The 25,380-nt window shown below is 54.2% G+C and overlaps 1 protein-coding gene across 1 annotated transcript; it reads left to right on the top strand.

Annotated features, from left to right (window-relative positions):
* Positions 1 to 252: 252 nt before the first annotated feature.
* On the top strand, positions 253 to 25,258 carry LOC144490599 (uncharacterized; the record flags this gene model as incomplete). The annotated part of the gene is made up of 6 exons (XM_078208312.1): positions 253 to 365; positions 11,225 to 11,402; positions 19,686 to 19,841; positions 20,911 to 21,047; positions 23,095 to 23,249; positions 25,070 to 25,258. Coding segments are annotated over exons 1-6 (825 nt in total), but the record flags the coding sequence as incomplete, so codon positions are not given.
* Between the last annotated feature and the right edge of the window lie 122 nt (positions 25,259 to 25,380).

The raw sequence follows: 25,380 nt of genomic DNA, 5'->3' as shown, positions 1-25,380 counted from the left end.
GTGACTGTCTCTCTCTCTCTGTGTGACTGTCTCTCTCTCTCTGTGTGACTGTCTCTCTCTCTCTGTGTGACTGTCTCTCTCTCTCTCTGTGTGACTGTCTCTCTCTCTGTGTATGACTGTCTCTCTCTGCTCTGTCTCTCTCTGCTCTGTCTCTCTCTGCTCTGTCTCTCTCTCTCTCTCTGTCTCTCTCTGAGTCAGTCTCTCTCTCTCTCTGTCTCTCTCTGAGTCAGTCTCTGTCTCTCTCTCTCTCTGTCTCAGTCTCTGTCTCTCTCTGTCCCCCTTCTTTTCACATTGAAAAGGTATCCAAATTGACTCGATTTGAGTGAAATTTCACAAGGATCCCCCACTCTCAGCGATGGCAGAAGGTGAGATTTCGCTCAACACTTTTCAAATCTCTTGTACAGTTGGAATTAATCATTTCCTTTTAAGAAACCTCAGCTTCATGTTGACCTTTTTAAAAAGGATGTTTCTGAAGTTGATTTGATTTATTATTGTCACATGTACCGGGATACAGTGAAAAGTATTGTTTCTTGCGCGCTATACAGACAAAGCATACCGTTCATAGAGAAGGAAAGGAGAGAGTGTAGAATGTAGTGTTACAGTCATAGCTAGGGTGTAGAGAAAGATCAACTTAATGCGAGGTAGGTCTATTCAAAAGTCTGACGGCAGCAGGGAAGAAGCTGTTCTTGAGTCGGTCGGTACGTGACCTCAGACCTTTGTATCTTTTTCCCGACGGAAGAAGGTGGAAGAGAGAATGTCCGTGGGTGCGTGGGGTCCTTAATTATGCCGGCTGCATTTCCCCGAGGCAGCGGGAAGTGTAGACAGAGTCAATGGATGGGAAGCTGGTTTGTGTGATGGATTGGGCTACATTCACGACCCTTTTGTAGTTCCTTGCGGTTTTGGGCAGAGCAGGAGCCCCATACCGAGCTGTGATACAGCCAGGTTCAAATAATTATTTTAGTGAGATGTGATTTTTTTTTAGTTGGGTATTTGGCAATTCCGATTTTTCTGTGATGGATTCCCAGCCTCTGACCTGCTCTGGGAGCCACAGTATTTATATGGCTGGGTCCAGCTCAGTTTCTGGTCAATGGGAACCCCCAGGATGTTGATAGTGGGGGGGATTCAGTGATGGTAACCCCCAGGATGTTGATAGTGGGGGATTCAGTGATGGTAACCCCCAGGATGTTGATAGTGGGGGATTCAGTGATGGTAACTCCCAGGATGTTGATAGTGGGGGATTCAGTGATGGTAACCCCCAGGATGTTGATAGTGGGGGGGATTCAGTGATGGTAACCCCCAGGATGTTGATAGTGGGAGATTCAGTGATGGGAACCCCCAGGATGTTGATAGTGGGGGATTCAGTGATGGGAACCCCCAGGATGTTGATAGTGGGAGATTCAGTGATGGGAACCCCCAGGATGTTGATAGTGGGGGATTCAGTGATGGGAACCCCCAGGGTGTTGATAGTGGGGGGATTCAGTGATGGTGACCCCCAGGGTGTTGATAGTGGGGGGATTCAGTGATGGTAACCCCCAGGATGTTGATAGTGGGGGGATTCAGTGATGGTAACCCCCAGGATGTTGATAGTGGGGGGATTCAGTGATGGTAACCCCCAGGATGTTGATAGTGGGGGGATTCAGTGATGGTAACCCCCAGGATGTTGATAGTGGGGGGGATTCAGTGATGCCTTCCTGTATTCTCCATTGAACCAGGGTTGATGCCCAGGCTTGGTGGTAGTGGGCACAGTGAGAAGTCTCACAACACCAGGTTAAAGTCCGACAGGTTTATTGTAATCACGAGCTTTCGGAGCGCTGCTCCTTCATCAGGTGAGTGGAGAGTTGGGTTTCACAAACACGGCATATACAGACAGAGACACAATTGCAAGATAATGGTTGGAATGCGAGTCTTTACAGGTAATCAAGTCTTAAAGGTCCAGACAATGTGAGTGTAGAGAGGGTTAAGCACAGGTTAAAGAGATGTGTATTGTCTCCAGCCAGGACGGTTAGTGAGATTCTGCAAGCCCAGGCAAGTCGTGGGGGTTACAGATAGTGTGACATGAACCCAACATCCCGGTTTAGGCCGTCCTCGTGTGTGCGGAACTTGGCTATCAGTCTCTGCTCAGCGACTCTGCGCTGTCGTGAAGGCCGCCTTGGAGAACGCTTACCCGAAGATCGGAGGCCCTTGACTGCTGAAGTGTTCCCCGGTCGACAACACTTGATGGTAATGGTTGAGTGGGGGATGTATCAGGCCAGAGGTTGCAGGTTGTGCTGGAGTCCAGTTCCGCTGCTGTTGATGGTCCACAGCACCTCATGGATGCCCAGCCTTGAGTTGCTCGATCGAAATCTGTCCCATTTAGCATGGTGACAGTGCCACACAACACGATGGAGGTCATTCTCAATGTGAAGACAGGACTTCGTCCCCACAAGGACTGTGCGGTGGTGACTGTGAATGACACTGTGATGGACAGACGCGTCTGCGGCAGACAGGTTGGTGAGGATGGGGTCAAGTCCGTATTCCCCTCTTGTTGGTTCCCTCATCACTTGCCCCAGTCCCTGCGGTATCTGGACCTAAGTTCATAGTGAGACCAGATCTCTTTAATCCCAGGAGGAATAAACTCACATTGGAGGTCATTCAGAGAAGGTTCGCTGGGCTAATTCCTGGGGGGAAGGCGGGGGGTTTGTCTCACGGGGAAAGGTTTGGGCAGGTTGGGGGCCTGGAACCCTCATTGGAGTCTAGAAGAACGAGAGGGGATCTTATTGAAACAGTCATAGAGGTTTACAGCATGGAAACAGGCCCTTCGGCCCAACTTGTCCATGCCACCATTTTTTTTAAAACCCCTAAGCTAGTCCCAATTGCCTGCGTTTGGCCCATATCCCTCTATACCCATCGTACCCATGTAACTGTCTAAATGCTTTTTAAAAGACAAAATTGTACCCGCCTCTACTACTGCCTCTGGCAGCTCGTTCCAGACACTCACCACCCCCTGTGTGAAAAAATTGCCCCTCTGGACCCTTTTGTATCTCTCCCCTCTCACCTTAAACCTCTGCCCTCTAGTTTTAGACTCCCCTACCTTTGGGAAAAGATATTGACTATCGAGCTGATCTGTGCCCCTCATTATTTTATAGACCTCTATAAGATCACCCCTCAGCCTCCTACGCTTCAGAGAAAAAAGTCCCAGTCTATCCAGCCTCTCCTTATAACTCAAACCATCAAGTCCCGGTAGCATCCTAGTAAATCTTTTCTGCACTCTTTCTAGTTTAATAATATCCTTTCTATAATAGGGTGACCAGAACTGCACACAGTTGTACAACTGTGCACATATCTGATTCTGAGCGAAAGTCGGGGGGGGGGGCAGTTTGACAGGGTGGATGCTGAGAGGCTGTTCCCCTCCCCCACTGTGGTGAGGGAATCTAGAAGGTGGGGGCTGGAGGGGGCACTGAGTATATTTGAGGTGGAGTTAGAGAGATTGCTGATTGATATGGGGGGGGGGTTTGAGGGTTATGGGGGGGAGGTGGGGGAAAAGAGATTAAAGCAGATGAGACGAAGGGTGTAGCAGGCTCGATGGGCGGAATGGCCTCCTCCTCATGTTTCTACTGACACTGGGAGTGATCGGAACGGACGTGGTAACCTCGATATCAAGCCAGCCGTGTCCAAGGACCTCTGTACGTGATCCCTGAACCCACCGTGGACACACGAGTTACTGTGTACACATTCTGTGCACACACACAGCCTGACACTGGGATCTGGGCTGGAGGGTGTGTGTGCGAAAGTTACATTGCGGAAGAGTTATCAACAACATTGATTTAGTACTTAAATATTTACGCAGCCTTTTGAACTGCTCTGTGTCACGCTGAATGCAACTTAAACATACCAGTACCTTCCTGGGAGTGTTTGATGGGGGACAGTGTAGAGAGAGCTTTACTCTGTATCTAACCCCGTGCTGTACCTGTCCTGGGAGTGTTTGATGGGGGACAGTGTAGAGGGAGCTTTACTCTGTATCTAACCCCGTGCTGTTCCTGTCCTGGGAGTGTTTGATGGGGACAGTGTAGAGAGAGCTTTACTCTGTATCTAACCCCGTGCTGTCCCTGTCCTGGGAGTGTTTGATGGGGGACAGTGTAGAGAGAGCTTTACTCTGTATCTAACCCCGTGCTGTACCTGTCCTGGGAGTGTTTGATGGGGGACAATGTAGAGGGAGCTTTACTCTGTATCTAACCCTGTGCCGTACCTGTCCTGGGAGTGTTTGATGGGGGACAGTGTAGAGAGAGCTTTACTCTGTATCTAACCCCGTGCTGTACCTGTCCTGGGAGTGTTTGATGGGGACAGTGGAGAGGGAGCTTGACTCTGTATCTAACCCCGTGCTGTACCTGTCCTGGGAGTGTTTGATGGGGGACAGAGTAGAGAGAGCTTTACTCTGTATCTAACCCCGTGCTGTACCTGTCCTGGGAGTGTTTGATGGGGACAGTGGAGAGGGAGCTTTACTCTGTATCTAACCCCGTGCTGTACCTGTCCTGGGAGTGTTTGATGGGGGACAGTGTAGAGGGAGCTTTACTCTGTATCTAACCCCGTGCTGTACCTGTCCTGGGAGTGTTTGATTGGGGACAGAGTAGAGGGAGCTTTACTCTGTATCTAACCCCGTGCTGTACCTGTCCTGGGAGTGTTTGATGAGGGACAGTGTAGAGAGAGCTTTACTCTGTATCTAACCCCGTGCTGTACCTGTCCTGGGAGTGTTTGATGGGGACAGTGTAGAGGGAGCTTTACTCTGTATCTAACCCCGTGCTGTACCTGTCCTGGGAGTGTTCGATGGGAGACAGTGTAGAGGGAGCTTTACTCTGTATCTAACCCCGTGCTGTACCTGTCCTGGGAGTGTTTGATGGGGGACAGTGTAGAGGGAGCTTTACTCTGTATCTAACCCCGTGCTGTACCTGTCCTGGGAGTGTTTGATGGGGGACAGTGTAGAGGGAGCTTTACTCTGTATCTAACCCCGTGCTGTACCTGTCCTGGGGGTGTTTGATGGGGACAGTGTAGAGGGAGCTTTACTCTGTATCTAACCCCGTGCTGTACCTGTCCTGGGAGTGTTTGATGGGGACAGTGTAGAGGGAGCTTTACTCTGTATCTAACCCCGTGCTGTACCTGTCCTGGGGGTGTTTGATGGGGACAGCGTTGAGGGAGATTTGGGAATGAGTTGTAACCTCCAGGGGTGGTGTTTGCTCTGTGTGAGTGTTGAATTTAGTGACTCATTAACGTGCTATGTGGAAATCTGCCATGATTCATCCAGAGGTCTCCAGGTTCATGTTCTGGGGGGACCCGGGTTCGAATCCCGCCACGGCAGACGGTGGAATTTGAATTCAACATAAAAAGTCTGGAATTAAGACTCTACTGATGACCCATTGTCGGAAAAACCCATCTGGTTCCCTTTAGGGAAGGAAATCTGCCGTCCTTACCCGGTCTGGCGTACATGTGACTCCAGAGCCACAGCAATGTGGTTGACTCTGAGCTGCCCCTCTGAAATGGCCGAGCGAGACTCTCTGCTCAAGGGGCAATTAGGGATGGACAAGAAATGCCGGGGCACGCCAGCGACAGTCACCAGAACGATCGGAAAATTCTGGGCATTTTGATCAGAAGTTAACTGTGTTTCCACTGGTGCCAGAGGCTGATATCCCTCAATGCTGCCCCCTGGAGGGAGGGAGGGAGAGACCGAATGTGAGCCATGAGGTGGCTGATAGATTGTCAGCGCTAAGCAGATGATTGAATATTTCTCTGGTCGCTCCCTCTGTGTGTTATTAACCCAACTCCTCAGCCGAATGGGTTCAACCAGTTAATTTCAACGCATTACATAATTAAAAACATCTCTCCCTCATTTGCACACCTCCCCACTCCTCAGTCGATTACAAAACCCAACTCGCAAAACTGCAGCTCCGAACAGGTCCCAAGGCTGGAGTTCCTCACCAATCCATCACATAATCTCCTCGGATAGAATCCTGCAACATTGCCCAAGAGATATTAAACTGAGGGGGAGAGTGGGATTAGACTGGGTGGGATATTAAAGGGAGCGGGGAGTGAGGGGGAGAGTGGGATTAGACTGGGTGGGATATTAAAGGGTGCGGGGAGTGAGGGGGAGAGTGGGATTAGACTGGGTGGGATATTAAAGGGTGAGGGGAGTGATGGGCAGAGTGGGATTAGACTGGGTGGGATATTAAAGGGTGCGGGGAGTGATGGGGAGAGTGGGATTAGACTGGGTGGGATATTAAAGGGTGGGGGGGAGAGTGGGATTAGACTGGGTGGGATATTAAAGGGTGCGGGGAGTGAGGGGGAGAGTGGGATTAGACTGGGTGGGATATTAAAGGGTGCGGTGAGTGAGGGGGAGAGTGGGATGAGACTGGGTGGGATATTAAAGGGTGCGGGGAGTGAGGGGGAGAGTGGGATTAGACTGGGTGGGATATTAAAGGGTGCGGGGAGTGAGGGGGAGAGTGGGATTAGACTGGGGGGGATATTAAAGGGAGCGGGGAGTGAGGGGGAGAGTGGGATTAGACTGGGTGGGATATTAAAGGGTGTGGGGAGTGAGGGGGAGAGTGGGATTAGACTGGGTGGGATATTAAAGGGTGCGGGGAGTGAGGGGGAGAGTGGGATTAGACTGGGTGGGATATTAAAGGGAGCGGGGAGTGAGGGGGAGAGTGGGATTAGACTGGGTGGGATATTAAAGGGAGCGGGGAGTGAGGGGGAGAGTGGGATTAGACTGGGTGGGATATTAAAGGGAGCGGGGAGTGAGGGGGAGAGTGGGATTAGACTGGGTGGGATATTAAAGGGAGCGGGGAGTGAGGGGGAGAGTGGGATTAGACTGGGTGGGATATTAAAGGGAGCGGGGAGTGAGGGGGAGAGTGGGATTAGACTGGGTGGGATATTAAAGGGAGCGGGGAGTGAGGGGGAGAGTGGGATTAGACTGGGTGGGATATTAAAGGCTGTGGGGATTGAGGGGGGAGAGTGGGATTAGACTGGGTGGGATATTAAAGGGAGCGGGGAGTGAGGGGAGAGTGGGATTAGACTGGGTGGGATATTAAAGGGTGCGGGGAGTGAGGGGGAGAGCGGGATTAGACTGGGTGGGATATTAAACGGAGCGGGGAGTGAGAGGGAGAGTGGGATTAGTCTGGGTGGGATATTAAAGGGAGCGGGGAGTGAGGGCGCAGTGGGATTAGACTGGGTGAGATATTAAAGGGTGCGGGGAGTGAGGGGGAGAGTGGGTTTAGACTGGGTGGGATATTAAAGGATGTGGGGAGTGACAGGGGGAGTCGGATTAGACTGGGTGGGATATTAAAGGGAGCGGGGATTGAGGGGGGAGTGGGATTAGGCAGGGTGGGATATTAAAGGGTGCGGGGAGTGAGGGGGAGAGTGGGATTAGACTGGGTGGGATATTAAAGGGTGTGGGGGGTGAGAGGGAGTGTGGGATTAGACTGGGTGGGATATTAAAGGGAGCGGGGATTGAGGGGGGAGTGGGATTAGACTGGGTGGGATTTTAAAGGGTGCGGGGAGTGAGGGGGAGAGTGGAATTAGACTGGGTGGGATATTAAAGGGTGCGGGGAGTGAGGGGGAGAGTGGGATTAGACTGGGTGGAATATTAAAGGGTGTGGGGAGTGAGGGAGAGTGGGATTCGACTGGGAGATATTAAAGGATGCGGGGAGTGAGAGGTAGAGTGGAATTAGACTGGGTGGGATATTAAAGGGTGCGGGGAGTGAGGGAGAGTGGGATTCGACTGGGGGATATTAAAGGGTGCGTGGAGTGTGGGATTCGACTGGGTGGGATATTAAAGGGCGCGGGGAGTGAGGGGGAGAGTGGGATTAGACTGGGTGGGATATTAAAGGGTGCGGGGAGTGAGGGGGAGAGTGGTATTAGACTGTGTGGGATATTAAAGGGTACGGGGAGTGAGGGGGACAGTGAGATTAGACTGGGTGGGATATTAAAGGGTGCGGGGAGTGATGGGGAGAGTGGGATTAGACTGGGTGGGATATTAAAGGGTGTGGGGAGTGAGGGGGAGAGTGGGATTAGACTGGGTGGGACATTAAAGGGTGCGGGGAGTGAGGGGGGAGAGTGGGTTTAGACTGGGTGGGATATTAAAGGGTGCGGGGAGTGAGGGGGAGAGTGGGATTCGACTGGGTGGGATATTAAAGGGTGCAGCGAGTGAGGGGGAGAGTGGGATTAGACTGGGTGGGATATTAAATGGTGAGGGGGAGAGTGGGATTAGATTGGGTGGGATATTAAAGGGTGCTGGGAGTGAGGGGGAGAGTGGGATTAGACTGGGTGGGATATTACAGGGTGCGGGGAGTGAGGGGGAGAGTGGGATTAGACTGGGTGGGATATTACAGGGTGCGGGGAGTGAGGGGGAGAGTGGGATTAGACTGGGTGGGATATTAAAGGGTGCGGGGAGTGAGGGGGAGTGGAATTAGACTGGGTGGGATATTAAAGGATGCGGGGAGTGAGGGGGAGAGTGGGATTAGACAGGGTGGGATATTAAAGGGTGCAGCGAGTGAGGGGGAGAGTGGGATTAGACTGGGTGGGATATTAAAGGGTGAGGGGGAGAGTGGGATTAGATTGGGTGGGATATTAAAGGGAGCGGGGAGTGAGGGGGAGAGTGGGATTAGACTGGGTGGAATATTAAAGGGAGCGGGGAGTGAGGGGGAGAGTGGGATTAGATTGGGTGGGATATTAAAGGGAGCGGGGAGTGAGGGGGAGAGTGGGATTAGACTGGGTGGGATATTAAAGGCTGTGGGGATTGAGGGGGAGAGTGGGATTAGACTGGGTGGGATATTAAAGGAAGCGGGGAGTGAGGGGGAGAGTGGGATTAGACTGGGTGGGATATTAAAGGGAGCGGGGAGTGAGGGGGAGAGCGGGATTAGACTGGGTGGGATATTAAAGGGAGCGGGGAGTGAGGGGGAGAGTGGGATTAGACTGGGTGGGATATTAAAGGGTGCGGGGAGTGAGGGGGAGAGTGGGATTAGACTGGGTGGGATATTAAAGGGTGCGGGGAGAGTGGGATTAGTCTGGGTGGGATATTAAAGGGTGCGGGGAGTGAGGGGGAGAGTGGGATTAGACTGGGTGGGATATTAAAGGGTGCGGGGAGTGAGGGGGAGAGTGGGATTAGACTGGGTGGGATATTAAAGGGTGCGGGGAGTGAGGGGGACAGTGGGTTCAGACTGGGTGGGATATTAAAGGATGTGGGGAGAGTGGGATTAGACTGGGTGGGATATTAAAGGGTGCGGGGAGTGAGGGGGAGAGTGGAATTAGACTGGGTGGGATATTAAAGGGTGCGGGGAGTGAGGGAGAGTGGGATTCGACTGGGGGATATTAAAGGATGCGGGGAGTGAGAGGTAGAGTGGGATTAGACTGGGTGGGATATTAAAGGGAGCGGGGATTGAGGGGGGAGTGGGATTAGACTGGGTGGGATTTTAAAGGGTGCGGGGAGTGAGGGGGAGAGTGGTATTAGACTGTGTGGGATATTAAAGGGTACGGGGAGTGAGGGGGAGAGTGGGATTAGACTGGGTGGGATATTAAAGGGTGCGGGGAGTGATGGGGAGAGTGGGATTAGACTGGGTGGGATGTTAAAGGGTGCGGGGAGTGAGGGGGAGAGTGGGATTAGACTGGGTGGGATATTAAAGGGTGCAGCGAGTGAGAGGGATAGTGGGATTAGACTGGGTGGGATATTAAAGGGTGCGGGGAGTGAGGGGGAGAGTGGGATTAGACTGGGTGGGATATTAAAGGGTGCGGGGAGTGAGGGGGAGAGTGGAATTAGACTGGGTGGGATATTAAAGGGTGCGGGGAGTGAGGGGGAGAGTGGGATTAGACTGGGTGGAATATTAAAGGGTGCAGCGAGTGAGGGGGAGAGTGGAATTAGACTGGGTGGGATATTAAAGGGTGCGGGGAGTGAGGGGGAGAGTGGGATTAGACTGGGTGGGATATTACAGGGTGCGGGGAGGGAGGGGGAGAGTGGGATTAGACTGGGTGGGATATTACAGGGTGAGGGGGAGAGTGGGATTAGACTGGGTGGGATATTAAAGGGTGCGGGGAGTGAGGGGGAGAGTGGGATTAGACAGGGTGGGATATTAAAGGGTGCAGCGAGTGAGGGGGAGAGTGGGATTAGACTGGGTGGGATATTAAAGGGTGAGGGGGAGAGTGGGATTAGATTGGGTGGGATATTAAAGGGTGTGGGGAGTGAGGGGGAGAGTGGGATTAGACTGGGTGGGATATTAAAGGGTGCGGGGAGTGAGGGGGAGAGTGGGATTAGACTGGGTGGGATATTAAAGGGTGCGGGGAGTGAGGGGGAGAGTGGGATTAGACTGGGTGGGATATTAAAGGGTGCGGAGAGTGAGGGGGAGAGTGGGATTAGACTGGGTGGGATATTAAAGGGTGCGGGGAGTGAGGGGGACAGTGGGTTCAGACTGGGTGGGATATTAAAGGGTGTGGGGAGTGAGGGGGAGAGTGGGATTAGACTGGGTGGGATATTAAAGGGTGAGGGGAGAGTGGGATTAGACTGGGTGGGATATTAAAGGGTGAGGGGAGAGTGGGATTAGACTGGGTGGGATATTAAAGGGTGCGGGGAGTGAGGGGGATAGTGGGTTCAGACTGGGTGGGATATTAAAGGGTGCGGGGAGTGAGGGGGACAGTGGGTTCAGACTGGGTGGGATATTAAAGGGTGCGGGGTGTGAGGGTGGAGAGTGGGATTAGACTGGGTGGGATATTAAAGGGTGCGGGGAGTGAGGGGGAGAGTGGGATTAGACTGGGTGGGATATTAAAGGGTGCGGGGAGTGAGGGGGAGAGTGGGATTAGACTGGGTGGGATATTAAAGGGTGCGGGGAGTGAGGGGGAGAGTGGGATTAGACTGGGTGGGATATTAAAGGGTGCGGGGAGTGAGGGGGACAGTGGGTTCAGACTGGGTGGGATATTAAAGGGTGCGGGGAGTGAGGGGGAGAGTGGGATTAGACTGGGTGGGATATTAAAGGGTGCGGGGTGTGAGGGTGGAGAGTGGGATTAGACTGGGTGGGATATTAAAGGGTGCGGAATCTCTCAGTCACTTTGGACGGGAATCAGTCTCAAACTGTGGAGAGCGAGGGGAATGGAACGTTCCGGTGAGGCGGGTGGGAGGAGGCAGGTGTGGGACTGACACGCCAGTAGATGGGCTGAATGGCCTTGTTGTGAGCTGGAGCTCGGAGTAAATGTTGATTCCTTCCCTTTGCCGCAGCCGGAGCAAGGAAGACCATGTCCGCTTTCTGGGCGGAACATTCCAGCAAGGCGACGATCGAGGAGATGATGTTGGATTCGAGTGCGGAGGTCATCACACAGCTGGAGACCCCCGAGATCCTCTCCATGTTGCCCCCTCTCCGGGGAAAGCGGCTGTTGGAGTTGGGAGCAGGGATTGGGTAAGTTTCCCCCTCCTCTCCTCCGACATCCCGGCGCGCACTCAGAGGGGGACCCTCTACCCCAGTGAGAGTCAGCACCTTCAGGAGAGGAGGGGGAATCTGTACCCCAGTGAGAGTCAGCACCTTCAGGAGAGGAGGGGGGAATCTGTACCCCAGTGAGAGACAGCACCTTCAGGAGAGGAGGGGGGACCCTGTACCCCAGTGAGAGTCAGCACCTTCAGGAGAGGAGGGAGACTCTGTACCCCAGTGAGAGTCAGCACCTTCAGGAGAGGAGGGAGACTCTGTACCCCAGTGAGAGTCAGCACCTTCAGGAGAGGAGGGGACCCTGTACCCCAGTGAGAGTCAGCACCTTCAGGAGAGGAGGGGGAATCTGTACCCCAGTGAGAGTCAGCACCTTCAGGAGAGGAGGGGACCCTGTACCCCAGTGAGAGTCAGCACCTTCAGGAGAGGAGGGGACCCTGTACCCCAGTGAGAGTCAGCACCTTCAGGAGAGGAGGGGGGAATCTGTACCCCAGTGAGAGTCGGCATCTTCAGGAGAGGAGGGGACCCTGTACCCCAGTGAGAGTCAGCACCTTCAGGAGAGGAGGGGGAATCTGTACCCCAGTGAGAGTCAGCACCTTCAGGAGAGGAGGGGGAATCTGTACCCCAGTGAGAGTCAGCACCTTCAGGAGAGGAGGGGGAATCTGTACCCCAGTGAGAGTCAGCACCTTCAGGAGAGGAGGGGGAATCTGTATCCCAGTGAGAGTCAGCACCTTCAGGAGAGGAGGGGACCCTGTACCCCAGTGAGAGTCAGCACCTTCAGGAGAGGAGGGGGAATCTGTATCCCAGTGAGAGTCAGCACCTTCAGGAGAGGAGGGGGGACCCTGTACCCCAGTGAGAGTCAGCACCTTCAGGAGAGGAGGGGACCCTGTACCCCAGTGAGAGTCAGCACCTTCAGGAGAGGAGGGGACCCTGTACCCCAGTGAGAGTCAGCACCTTCAGGAGAGGAGGGGGAATCTGTATCCCAGTGAGAGTCAGCACCTTCAGGAGAGGAGGGGGGACCCTGTACCCCAGTGAGAGTCAGCACCTTCAGGAGAGGAGGGGGGACCCTGTACCCCAGTGAGAGTCAGCACCTTCAGGAGAGGAGGGGGAACCCTGTACCCCAGTGAGAGTCAGCACCTTCAGGAGAGGGGGGACCCTGTACCCCAGTGAGAGTCAGCACCTTCAGGAGAGGAGGGAGGCCCTGTAACCCAGTGAGAGTCAGCACCTTCAGGAGAGGAGAGGGACCCTGTACCCCAGTGAGAGTCAGCACCTTCAGGAGAGGAGGGGACCCTGTACCCCAGTGAGAGTCAGCACCTTCAGGAGAGGAGGGGACCCTGTACCCCAGTGAGAGTCAGCACCTTCAGGAGAGGAGGGGGATCCTCTACCCCAGTGAGAGTCAGCACCTTCAGGAGAGGAGGGGACCCTGTACCCCAGTGAGAGTCAGCACCTTCAGGAGAGGAGGGGGATCCTCTACCCCAGTGAGAGTCAGCACCTTCAGGAGAGGAGGGGACCCTGTACCCCAGTGAGAGTCAGCACCTTCAGGAGAGGAGGGGACCCTGTACCCCAGTGAGAGTCAGCACCTTCAGGAGAGGAGGGGACCCTGTACCCCAGTGAGAGTCAGCACCTTCAGGAGAGGAGAGGGACCCTGTACCCCAGTGAGAGTCAGCACCTTCAGGAGAGGAGGGGGAATTTGTACCCCAGTGAGAGTCAGCACCTTCAGGAGAGGAGGGGACCCTGTACCCCAGTGAGAGTCAGCACCTTCAGGAGAGGAGGGGACCCTGTACCCCAGTGAGAGTCAGCACCTTCAGGAGAGGAGGGGGAATCTGTACCCCAGTGAGAGTCAGCACCTTCAGGAGAGGAGGGGGAATCTGTACCCCAGTGAGAGTCAGCACCTTCAGGAGAGGAGAGGGGACCCTGTACCCCAGTGAGAGTCAGCACCTTCAGGAGAGGAGGGGGACCCTGTACCCCAGTGAGAGTCAGCACCTTCAGGAGAGGAGGGGGGACCCTGTACCCCAGTGAGAGTCAGCACCTTCAGGAGAGGAGGGGGGACCCTGTACCCCAGTGAGAGTCAGCACCTTCAGGAGAGGAGGGGGGACCCTGTACCCCAGTGAGAGTCAGCACCTTCAGGAGAGGAGAGGGAACCCTGTACCCCAGTGAGAGTCAGCACCTTCAGGAGAGGAGGGGGAACCCTGTACCCCACTGAGAGTCAGCGCCTTCAGGAGAGGAGGGGGAATCTGTATCCCAGTGAGAGTCAGCACCTTCAGGAGAGGAGGGGGGACCCTGTACCCCAGTGAGAGTCAGCACCTTCAGGAGAGGAGTGGACCCTGTACCCAGTGAGAGTCAGCACCTTCAGGAGAGGAGGGGGACCCTGTACCCCAGTGAGAGTCAGCACCTTCAGGAGAGGAGGGGGACCCTGTACCCAGTGAGAGTCAGCACCTTCAGGAGAGGAGGGGGACCCTGTACCCCAGTGAGAGTCAGCACCTTCAGGAGAGGAGGGGACCCTGTACCCCAGTGAGAGTCAGCACCTTCAGGAGAGGGGGGACCCTGTACCCCAGTGAGAGTCAGCACCTTCAGGAGAGGAGGGGGAACACTGTACCCCAGTGAGAGTCAGCACCTTCAGGAGAGGAGGGGGAACCCTGTACCCCAGTGAGAGTCAGCACCTTCAGGGCAGGAGGGACCCTGTACCCCAGTGAGAGTCAGCACCTTCAGGAGAGGAGGGGACCCTGTACCCCAGTGAGAGTCAGCACCTTCAGGAGAGGAGGGGACCCTGTACCCCAGTGAGAGTCAGCACCTTCAGGAGAGGAGAGGGGACCCTGTACCCCAGTGAGAGTCAGCACCTTCAGGAGAGGGGGGACCCTGTACCCCAGTGAGAGTCAGCACCTTCAGGAGAGGAGGGACCCTGTACCCCAGTGAGAGTCAGCACCTTCAGGAGAGGAGGGACCCTGTACCCCAGTGAGAGTCAGCACCTTCAGGAGAGGAGAGGGGACCCTGTACCCCAGTGAGAGTCAGCACCTTCAGGAGAGGAGGGGACCCTGTACCCCAGTGAGAGTCAGCACCTTCAGGAGAGGAGGGGACCCTGTACCCCAGTGAGAGTCAGCACCTTCAGGAGAGGAGAGGGGACCCTGTACCCCAGTGAGAGTCAGCACCTTCAGGAGAGGGGGGACCCTGTACCCCAGTGAGAGTCAGCACCTTCAGGAGAGGAGGGACCCTGTACCCCAGTGAGAGTCAGCACCTTCAGGAGAGGAGAGGGGACCCTGTACCCCAGTGAGAGTCAGCACCTTCAGGAGAGGAGAGGGGACCCTGTACCCCAGTGAGAGTCAGCACCTTCAGGAGAGGAGGGGGACCCTGTACCCCAGTGAGAGTCAGCACCTTCAGGAGAGGAGGGGACCCTGTACCCCAGTGAGAGTCAGCACCTTCAGGAGAGGAGGGACCCTGTACCCCAGTGAGAGTCAGCACCTTCAGGAGAGGAGGGACCCTGTACCCCAGTGAGAGTCAGCACCTTCAGGAGAGGAGAGGGGACCCTGTACCCCAGTGAGAGTCAGCACCTTCAGGAGAGGAGGGGGAATCTGTACCCCAGTGAGAGTCAGCACCTTCAGGAGAGGGGGACCCTGTACCCCAGTGAGAGTCAGCACCTTCAGGAGAGGAGGGGGACCCTGTACCCCAGTGAGAGTCAGCACCTTCAGGAGAGGAGGGAGACCCTGTACCCCAGTGAGAGTCAGCACCTTCAGGAGAGGAGGGACCCTGTACCCCAGTGAGAGTCAGCACCTTCAGGAGAGGAGGGAGACCCTGTACCCCAGTGAGAGTCAGCACCTTCAGGAGAGGAGGGACCCTGTACCCCAGTGAGAGTCAGCACCTTCAGGAGAGGAGGGGAAACCCTGTACCCCACTGAGAGTCAGCACCTTCAGGAGAGGAGGGACCCTGTACCCCAGTGAGAGTCAGCACCTTCTGGAGAGGGGGGACCCTGTACCCCAGTGAGAGTCAGCACCTTCAGGAGAGGGGGGACCCTGTACCCCAGTGAGAGTCAGCACCTTCAGGAGAGGAGGGGGAACCCTGTACCCCAGTGAGAGTCAGCACCTTCAGGAGAGGAGGGGGAATCCTGTACCCCAGTGAGAGTCAGCACCTTCAGGAGAGGAGGGGGACCCTGTACCCCAGTGAGAGTCAGCACCTTCAGGAGAGGAGGGGGACCCTGTACCCCAGTGAGAGTCAGCACCTTCAGGAGAGGAGGGAGACCCTGTACCCCACTGAGAGTCAGCACCTTCAGGAGAGGAGGGAGACCCTGTACCCCAGTGAGAGTCAGCACCTTCAGGAGAGGAGGGACCCTGTACCCCAGTGAGAGTCAGCACCTTCAGGAGAGGAGAGGGGACCCTGTACCCCAGTGAGAGTCAGCACCTTCAGGAGAGGAGGGGGAATCTGTACCCCAGTGAGAGTCAGCACCTTCAGGAGAGGGGGGACCCTGTACCCCAGTGAGAGTCAGCACCTTCAGGAGAGGAGGGGGACCCTGTACCACACTGAGAGTCAGCACCTTCAGGAGAGGAGGGAGACCCTGTACCCCACTGAGAGTCAGCACCTTCAGGAGAGGAGGGAGACCCTGTACCCCAGTGAGAGTCAGCACCTTCAGGAGAGGAGGGACCCTGTACCCCAGTGAGAGTCAGCACCTTCAGGAGAGGAGGGGGACCCTGTACCCCAGTGAGAGTCAGCACCTTCAGGAGAGGGGGGACCCTGTACCCCAGTGAGAGTCAGCACCTTCAGGAGAGGAGGGGGACCCTGTACCACACTGAGAGTCAGCACCTTCAGGAGAGGAGGGAGACCCTGTACCCCACTGAGAGTCAGCACCTTCAGGAGAGGAGGGAGACCCTGTACCCCAGTGAGAGTCAGCACCTTCAGGAGAGGAGGGACCCTGTACCCCAGTGAGAGTCAGCACCTTCAGGAGAGGAGGGGGACCCTGTACCCCAGTGAGAGTCAGCACCTTCAGGAGAGGGGGGACCCTGTACCCCAGTGAGAGTCAGCACCTACAAGAAGGACGGGTCACAACTAAGTTGGAAGGGCACGAATATCCTGGCTGGGAGTTTTGCTAGTGCAGTTCGGGGGGGTTTAAACTAGTATGGCAGGGGGGTGGGGATCAAAATATTAGGTCTACAAGTGTAGAGGCTGGGGACAAGCTTGGGGCTGGGACAAGGCTGGCAAAGAAGAAGAGCACTCTGGGGGAGGACGACCTCACTGGGCCTGGAGGTCTGGAGTGCTTATACTTCAAGCAAGGAGCATAGCAGGTAAGACAGACGAACTTAGGGCCTTAATGCGCACGAGGAATTTGGATGCGGTTGCGGTGACAGAGACTTGGTTGAAACAGGGACAGGACTGGCAGCTGAATATTCCGGGGTCCAAGTGTTTTAGGCGAGACAGAGGAGGGACCAAAAGAGGTGGGGGAGTAGCGGTATTAGTTGGAGAGCATATTACAGCGGTGCAGAGGGAGGACAATTCAGAGGGGTCGTATAACGAGTCACTCTGGGTGGAGCTTAGAAACAGGAAGGGCGCAGTCACTATGTTGGGGGTGTACTACAGGCCCCCCAACAGCCCAAGTGAAGTGGAAGAACGGATATGTCAGGAGATACTGGATAGGTGCAGGAAAAATAGGGTTGTTGTAGTGGGAGACTTCAATTTCCCTGGTATAGACTGGAAATCGCTGAGAGCTGGGACTCTGAATGGGGAGGAATTTGTAAAATGCGTACAGGAGGGTTCTTTGGAACAATATGTAGATAGCCCGATTGGAGAGGGGGCTATACTGGACCTCGTACTGGGGAATGAGCCCGGGCAGGTCTTCAAAGTTTCGGTAGGGGAACATGTGGCAAATAGTGACCACAATTCTGTTAGCTTTAGGATAGTGATGGAAAAGGATGAGTGGTGTCCCAAGGGTAAGGTGTTGGATTGGGGGAAGGCTAACTTTAGTGGGATTAGGCAGAAATTGGCAGCTCTTGATTGGGAGAGGCTGTTTGAGGGTAAATCCACATCTGGTATGTGGCAGTCTTTTAAGGAACAGTTGTTAGGGCTACAGGATAGGCATGTGCCTGTGAAAAAGAAGGATAGGAAGGGTCGGATTCGAGAACCGTGGATAACCAGGGAAATTGAGGGACTGGTCAAAAAGAAAAGAGAGGCGTATGTTAGGTCCAGGCAGCTAAAAACGGAGGGAGCTCTGGAGGAGTACAAAGAAAGTAGGAAAGAACTCAAACGGGGAATTAGAAGGGCAAAAAGGGGTCACGAAATGTTCTTGGCAGACAGGGTTAAGGAGAATCTCAAGGCATTTATCATACGTTAGGAACAAAAGGGTTGTCAGGGAAAAAATCGGACCTCTCAGGGACAAAAGTGGGGAATTATGCTTGGTGCCCAAAGAAGTAGGGGAGATCCTAAATGAATACTTTGCGTCAGTATTCACAAAGGAGTGGGATGTGTTGACTGGGAGTGTCTCGGAGGGGAGTGTTGAACCGTTGGAGAAAATCTCCATTACAAGGGAGGAAGTGTTAGGTTTGTTAGAGAATATAAAGACTGACAAATCCCCAGGGCCTGATGGAATCTATCCAAGGCTGCTCAGGGAGACGAGAGATGAAATCGCTGGGCCTCTGACGCAAATCTTTGTCTCGTCACTGGACACAGGTGAGGTCCCAGAGGATTGGAGGATAGCTAATGTGGTCCCGTTATTTAAGAAGGGTAGGAAGGATAACCCGGGTAATTATAGGCCAGTGAGCTTGACGTCCGTGGTGGGGAAGTTGTTGGAGAAGATCCTTAGAGATGGGATGTATGCGCATTTAGAAAGGAATAAACTCATTAACGATAGTCAGCATGGTTTTGTGAGAGGGAGGTCATGCCTCACTAACCTGGTGGAGTTTTTTGAAGAAGTGACCAGAATGGTTCATGAGGGAAGGGCCGTGGATGTCGTCTATATGGACTTTAGTAAAGCGTTTGACAAAGTCCCTCATGGTAGGCTGGTGAAAAAGGTTGGATCTCATGGGATAAAGGGGGAGGTGGCTAGATAGGTGGAGAACTGGCTTGGTCACAGAAGACAGAGGGTGGTAGTGGAAGGGTCTTTTTCCGGCTGGAGGCCTATGACTAGTGATGTTCCGCAGGGCTCTGTATTGGGACCTCTGCTGTTTGTGATTTATATAAACGATCTGGAAGAAGGTGTAACTGGGGTGATCAGTAAGTTTGCGGACGACACAAAATTGGCAGAACTTGCAGATAGTGAGGAGCATTGTCAGAAGCTACAGAAGGGTATAGATAGGCTGGAAATTTGGGCAAAGAAATGGCAGATGGAGTTCAATCCTGATAAATGCGAAGTGATGCATTTTGGTAGAAATAATGTAGGGAGGAGCTATACGATAAATGGCAGAACCATAAAGGGTGTAGATACGCAGAGGGACCTGGGTGTGCAAGTCCACAGATCCTTGAAGGTGACGTCACAGGTGGAGAAGGTGGTGAAGAAGGCATATGGCATGCTTGCCTTTATAGGACGGGGCATAGAGTATAAAAGTTGGGGTCTGATGTTGCAGATGTATAGAATGTTGGTTCGGCCGCATTTGGAATACTGCGTCCAGTTCTGGTCGCCACACTACCAGAAGGACGTGGAGGCTTTGGAGAGAGTGCAGAGGAGGTTTACCAGGATGTTGCCTGGTATGGAAGGGCTTAGTTATGAGGAGAGATTGGGTAAACTGGGGTTGTTCTCCCTGGAAAGACGGAGGATGAGGGGAGACTTAATAGAGGTGTATAAAATTATGAAAGGCATAGATAGGGTGAACGGTGGGAAGCTTTTCCCCAGGTCGGTGGTGACGTTCACGAGGGGTCATAGGTTCAAGGTGAGGCGGGGGGAGGTTTAACACAGATATCAGAAGGACATATTTTACACAGAGGGTGGTGGGGGCCTGGAATGCGCTGCCGGGCAAGGTGGTGGAGGCAGACACACTGGGAACGTTTAAGACTTATCTAGATAGCCATATGAACGGGGTGGGAATGGAGGGATACAAAAGAATGGTCTAGTTTGGACCAGGGAGCGGCGCGGGCTTGGAGGGCCGAAGGGCCTGTTCCTGTGCTGTATTGTTCTTTGTTCTTGTTCTTGAGAGGAGGGGGGACCCTGTAACCCAGTGAGAGTCTGCACCTTCAGGAGAGGAGTGGCGGGGGGGACCCTGTAGCCCAGTGAGGGTGGGTGGGGCTGAAGGGTTGGCGCTAACATGACGGGTTTGTGCTAACTCTGTGGTTTGAACTCTCTGTCCGTGTCAGGAGGTTCACGGGACATCTGGCCAAGCTGGCCGCCCACGTGACGGCGGTGGACTTCATGGCGAAGTTTGTGACGAAGAATCGTGAGCTGAACAGTCAACACGTCAACATCAGCTTCCTGCAGGCCGACATCACACAGCTGGAGTTGCCGAGCAACAGGTGTGTGGCTCTCGGGCCTACAACCCAGGCTTCACGACCCTCGGCGTGTTAGATATCAAACACTGGCGTTCGGGAGCGATCCCGGGATTTTAACAGGAGCCAGTCTCTAAACTGGACTGGAGTGTGATGTCGGATGTCATACTCTCACAATGAGGCCATTCAGCCCACTCCTCCTGTGCTAGCCCTTTGAAAGATCTATCCAATTACTCCCCCCTCCCCCCCCCCCCCCCCCGCTCCTTCCCCACAGCCCTGGAGATGTCTCCTTTTCCAGTATTTCCCCCCTTTTTGGAAGTTCCACCGCCCTTTCAGAAGAAAACAAAATGAGAAACTGGTGACGCTTCCGATTAACATTCCCGGCCTGGATATCACTGACCCTCCCACAGTGCGGCGCTCTCTCAGCACTGACCCTCCCACAGTGCGGCGCTCCCTCAGCACTGACCCTCCCACAGTGCGGCGCTCCCTCAGCACTGACCCTCCCACAGTGCGGCGCTCCCTCAGCACTGACTCTCCCACAGTGCGGCACTCCCCAGCACTGACCCTCCCACAGTGCGGCACTCCCTCAGCACTGACCCTCCCACAGTGCGGCGCTCCCTCAGCACTGACCCTCCCACAGTGCGGCGCTCCCTCAGCACTGACCCTCCCACAGTGCGGCGCTCCCTCAGCACTGAGCCTCCCACAGTGCGGTGCTCCCTCAGCACCGAGCCTCCCACAGTGCGGCGCTCCCTCAGCACTGACCCTCCCACAGTGCGGCGCTCCCTCAGCACTGACCCTCCCACAGTGCGGCGCTCCCTCAGCACTGACCCTCCCACAGTGCGGCGCTCCCTCAGCACCGACCCTCCCGCAGTGCGGCGCTCCCTCAGCACCGACCCTCCCACAGTGCGGCGCTCCCTCGGTGCTGGGGGGTGTTGGTGCTGAGATTTGCCTCTCTGGGTGAGGATGGAGTTCGGAGCAGTTGGAATCTCCGTCACCTCAAACCGAGACCAGGCCTCAGGCTGTGGAGCCGCCATTTCCGAGCGATTGGAGCTTGACCCTTGACCTTTCTTGACCCCCGCATCTCTTGACCTTTCAGCTTTGATGTCATCTTCTCAAATTGGCTGTTCATGTACCTGAGCGATGTGGAGTTGTTGAGCTTGGCTTCCCGTCTGCTGTCCTGGCTGAACCCTGGGGGTTACCTGTTTTTCAGGGAGTCCTGCTTCTACCAGTCAGGTAGGGTGATGGATACCTCATTTACATTTGAGTTATTATTGTCACATGTATTGGGATACAGTGAAAAGTATTGTTTCTTACGCGCTATACAGACAGAGCATACCGTTCATAGAGAAGGAAACAAAGGAGATTGTCATCGACTTCAGGAAGCGTAAAGGAGAACATGCCTCAGTCTACATCAACGGGGAGGAAGTAGAAAGGGTCGAGAGCTTCAAGTTTTTAGGTGTCCAGATCACCAACAACCTGTCCTGGTCCCCCCCATGCTGACACTATAGTTAAGAAAGCCCCACCAACGCCTCTACTTTCTCAGAAGACGAAGGAAATTTGGAATGTCCGCTACGACTCTCTCCAACTTTTACAGATGCCCCATAGAAAGCATTCTTTCTGGCTGTATCACAGCTCGGTCTGGGGCTCCTGCTCTGCCCAAGACCGCAAGGAACTACAAAAGGTTGTGAATGTAGCCCAATCCCATCACGCAAACCAGCCTCCCATCCATTGACTCTGTCTACACTTCCCGCTGCCTCGGGAAAAGCAGCCAGCATAATCAAGGACCCCACGCACCCCGGACATTCTCTCTTCCACCTTCTTCCGTCGGGAAAAAGATACAAAAGTCTGAGGTCACGTACCGACCGACTCAAGAACAGCTTCTTCCCTGCTGCTGTCAGACTTTTGATTTGATTTATTATTGTCACATGTATTAACGTACAGTGAAAAGTATTGTTTCTTGCTCGCTATACAGACAAAGCATACCGTTCATAGAGAAGGAAAGGAGAGGGTGCAGAATGTAGTGTTACAGTCATAGCTAGGGTGTAGAGAAAGATCAACTTAATACAAGGTAGGTCCATTCAAAAGTCTGACAGCAGCAGGGAAGTAGCTGTTCTTGAGTCGGTCGGTACGTGACCTCAGACTTTTGTATCTTTTTCCCGACGGAAGAAGGTGGAAGAGAGAATGTCCGGGGTGCGTGGGGGTCCTTGATTATGCTGGCTGCTTTTCCCCGAGGCAGCGGGAAGTGTAGACAGAGTCAATGGATGGGAGGCTGGTTTGCGTGATGGATTGGGCTACATTCACGACCCTTTGTAGTTCCTTGCGGTCTTGGGCAGAGCAGGAGCCCAGACCAAGCTGTGATACAACCAGAAAGAATGCTTTCTATGGTGCATCTGTAAAAGCTAGTGAGAGTCGTAGCTGACGTGCCAAATTTCCTTAGTCTTCTGAGAAAGTAGAGGCGTTGGTGGGGCTTTCTTAACTATAGTGTCGGCGTGGGGGGACCAGGACAGGTTGTTGGTGATCTGACATCTAAAAACCTGAAACTCTCGACCCTTTCTACTTTGTCCCCGTTGATGTAGACAGGAGCATGTTCTCCTTTACACTTCCTGAAGTCGATGACTATCTCCTTTGTTTAGGTGACGTAGAGAATATCTGACTCAGTGACGGTGGCGTCGTGGGATTGTCTCTGGGTGAGTAATCCAGGGTAACGCTCTGTGGGGACGGGGGACCTGGGTTCGAATCCAATCACAGTTACTGGTGGAATTTAAATTCCACGGATAAAATCGGGAATTATAAAGCTCGTCTCAGTAACGGCGACCGTGACAAACTAGCATCGATTGTCGGAAAAACCCATCTGGTTCCCTTTAGGGAAGGAAATCTGCCGTCCTTACCCCGGTCTGGCCTACATGTGACTCCAGAGCCACAGCAATGTGGGTGACTCTCAACTGCCCTCCAAGGGGCAACTAGGGATGGGCAATAAATGCTGGGCCCAGCCAGCGACACCCATGTCCCAGGAATGATAATACATAAGATGTAGAAGGACCCCCAAACTGAAGACTCGATTGGCCAGTTCTACTGGCTCTGAGCTCGGGACGGGGTCCGAGTGCGTCTGGGGTGGACAGCTGGACACGAACTGAAACATGGAAAGGGATAGGAGGAGATGGTGATGGGAGACGGAGAGGGGAGTCGGGGGAGGCTCGTGTGGGATAGAACCACCAGCAGAGGGGCTGAATGGCCTGTGATTGGAAATTGAGTTTTTTTTTCCTCCGTTTTCCTCGCTGAGGTAATGTCAGGAGGGAGTTCAATCCCACCCTGTACCGGGTGCCAGCCGATTACAACCACATCCTCACCTCCGGAGTGCTGCGGGAAACCGTACCGGGGGAATCCGTCTGGGGATTCGAAATCGTCATGAGCAAGTCCGTGCAGGCTTACATCAAGGTACGGGGAGGGGGGTGGAGAGGCTGAGGGGAGGGGGGAGGAGGAGGGGGGAGAGGCTGAGGAGAGGGGGGAGGAGGAGGGGGGAGAGGCTGAGATGGAGGGGGGGGAGGAGGGAGAGGCTGAGGGGGGGGGAGGAGGATGGGGGGAGGAGGAGGGGGGGTACAAAGAATACAGAACAGGAAACAGGCCCTTCGGCCCTCCAAGCCTGTGCCGCTCCTTGGTCCAACTGGACCAATCGTTTGTATCCCTCCATTCCCAGGCTGCTCATGTGACTATCCAGGTAAGTCTTAAACGATGTCAGCGTGCCTGCCTCCACCACCCTACTTGGCAGCGCATTCCAGGCCCCCACCATCCTCTGTGTAAAAAACATCCCTCTGATATCTGAGTTATACTTCGCCCCTCTCACCTTGAGCCCGTGACCCCTCGTGATCGTCACCTCTGACCTGGGAAAAAGCTTCCCACTGTTCACCCTATCTATACCCTTCATAATCTTGTACACCTCTATTAGATCTCCCCTCATTCTCCGTCTTTCCAGGGAGAACAAGCCCAGTTTACCCAATCTCTCCTCATAGCAAAGACCCTCCATACCAGGCAACATCCTGGTAAACCTTCTCTGCACTCGCTCTAATGCCTCCACATCCTTCTGGTAGTGCGGCGACCAGAACTGGATGCAGTACTCCAAATGTGGCCGAACCAGCGTTCTATACAGCTGCAACATCAGACTCCAGCTTTTATACTCTATACCCCGTCCTATAAAGGCAAGCATACCATATGCCTTCTTCACCACCTTCTCTACCTGTGTTGCCACCTTCAAGGATTTGTGGACTTGCACACCCAGGTCCCTCTGTGTTTCTATACTCTTGATGGCTCTGCCATTTATTGTATAACTCCCCCCTACATTAGTTCTTCCAAAATGCATCACTTCGCATTTATCTGGATTAAACTCCATCTGCCACCTCTCCGCCCAATTTTCCAGCCTATCTATATCCTGCTGTGTTGCCCGACAATGCTCATCGCTATCCGCAAGTCCAGCCATCTTCGTGTCATCCGCAAACTTGCTGATTACACCAGTTACACCTTCTTCCAAATCATTTATACACAAATAGCAGAGGTCCCAGTACAGAGCCCTAGGGTAGAGGCTGAGGGGGAGGGAGGGAGGCTGAGTGATGGAGGGGCTGTGTGGAGAGGGTGGGGGGGTTGAGGTGGGGGCAGTGTGCCTCACAACACGGTGGGTGTATCTCGGGTAGTGGGGTCTCTGAGATCCCTTCAGGGTCTCTCTCTCTCTCTCTGTCTCTCTCTCTCTCTCTGTCTCTCTCTCTCTCTGTCTCTCTCTCTCTGTCTCTCTCTCTCTGTCTCTCTCTCTCTGTCTCTCTCTCGCTGTCTCTCTCTCTCTGTCTCTCTCTCTCTGTGTCTCTCTCTCTCTCTGTGTGTCTCTCTCTCTCTGTGTCTCTCTCTCTCTCTCTCTGTGTCTCTCTCTCTCTCTCTCTGTGTCTCTCTCTCTCTCTGTGTGTCTCTCTCTCTCTCTCTGTGTCTCTCTCTTCTCTGTGTCTCTCTCTCTCTCTGTGTGTCTCTCTCTCTCTCTCTGTCTCTCTCTCTGTCTCTCTCTCTGTCTCTCTCTCTGTCTCTCTCTCTCTCTCTGAGTTTTCTGTCTCTCTGTGTGTGTGTCTCTCTCTCTCTCTCTGTCTCTCTCTCTCTCTCTGTCTCTCTCTCTCTCTGTCTCTCTCTCGGTGTGTGTCTCTCTCTCTCTCTGTCTCTCTCTCTCTCTCTCTCTGTCTCTCTCTCTCTCTCTCTCTGAGGTTCTCTCTCTTTCTCTCTCTCAGCTGAAGCAGAATCAGAACCAGGTGTGCTGGCTCCTGCAGAAGATCATCCGCAATCCCTCCGCCAATCAGGGATTCCAAACATTCCAGCAATTCCTGGACAATAAGCAATATTCCCGAGGCAGCATCCTGCGTTACGAGAAGATATTCGGCCATGGATTTGTCAGCAGTGGAGGCCTGCTGACAACCAAGGTACCCCCTCACTGTGCCCCTCCCCCCTCGCTGTGCCCCTCCCCCCTCGCTGTGCCCCTCCCCCCTGGCTGTGCCCCTCCCCCCTGGCTGTGCCCCTCCCCCCTGGCTGTGCCCCTCCCCCC

This window comes from Mustelus asterias, unplaced genomic scaffold (assembly GCF_964213995.1).
Source record: "Mustelus asterias unplaced genomic scaffold, sMusAst1.hap1.1 HAP1_SCAFFOLD_3482, whole genome shotgun sequence".
Classification (NCBI taxonomy): Eukaryota; Metazoa; Chordata; class Chondrichthyes; order Carcharhiniformes; family Triakidae; genus Mustelus; species Mustelus asterias.
This window is presented reverse-complemented; position numbering and strand designations above follow the sequence as displayed.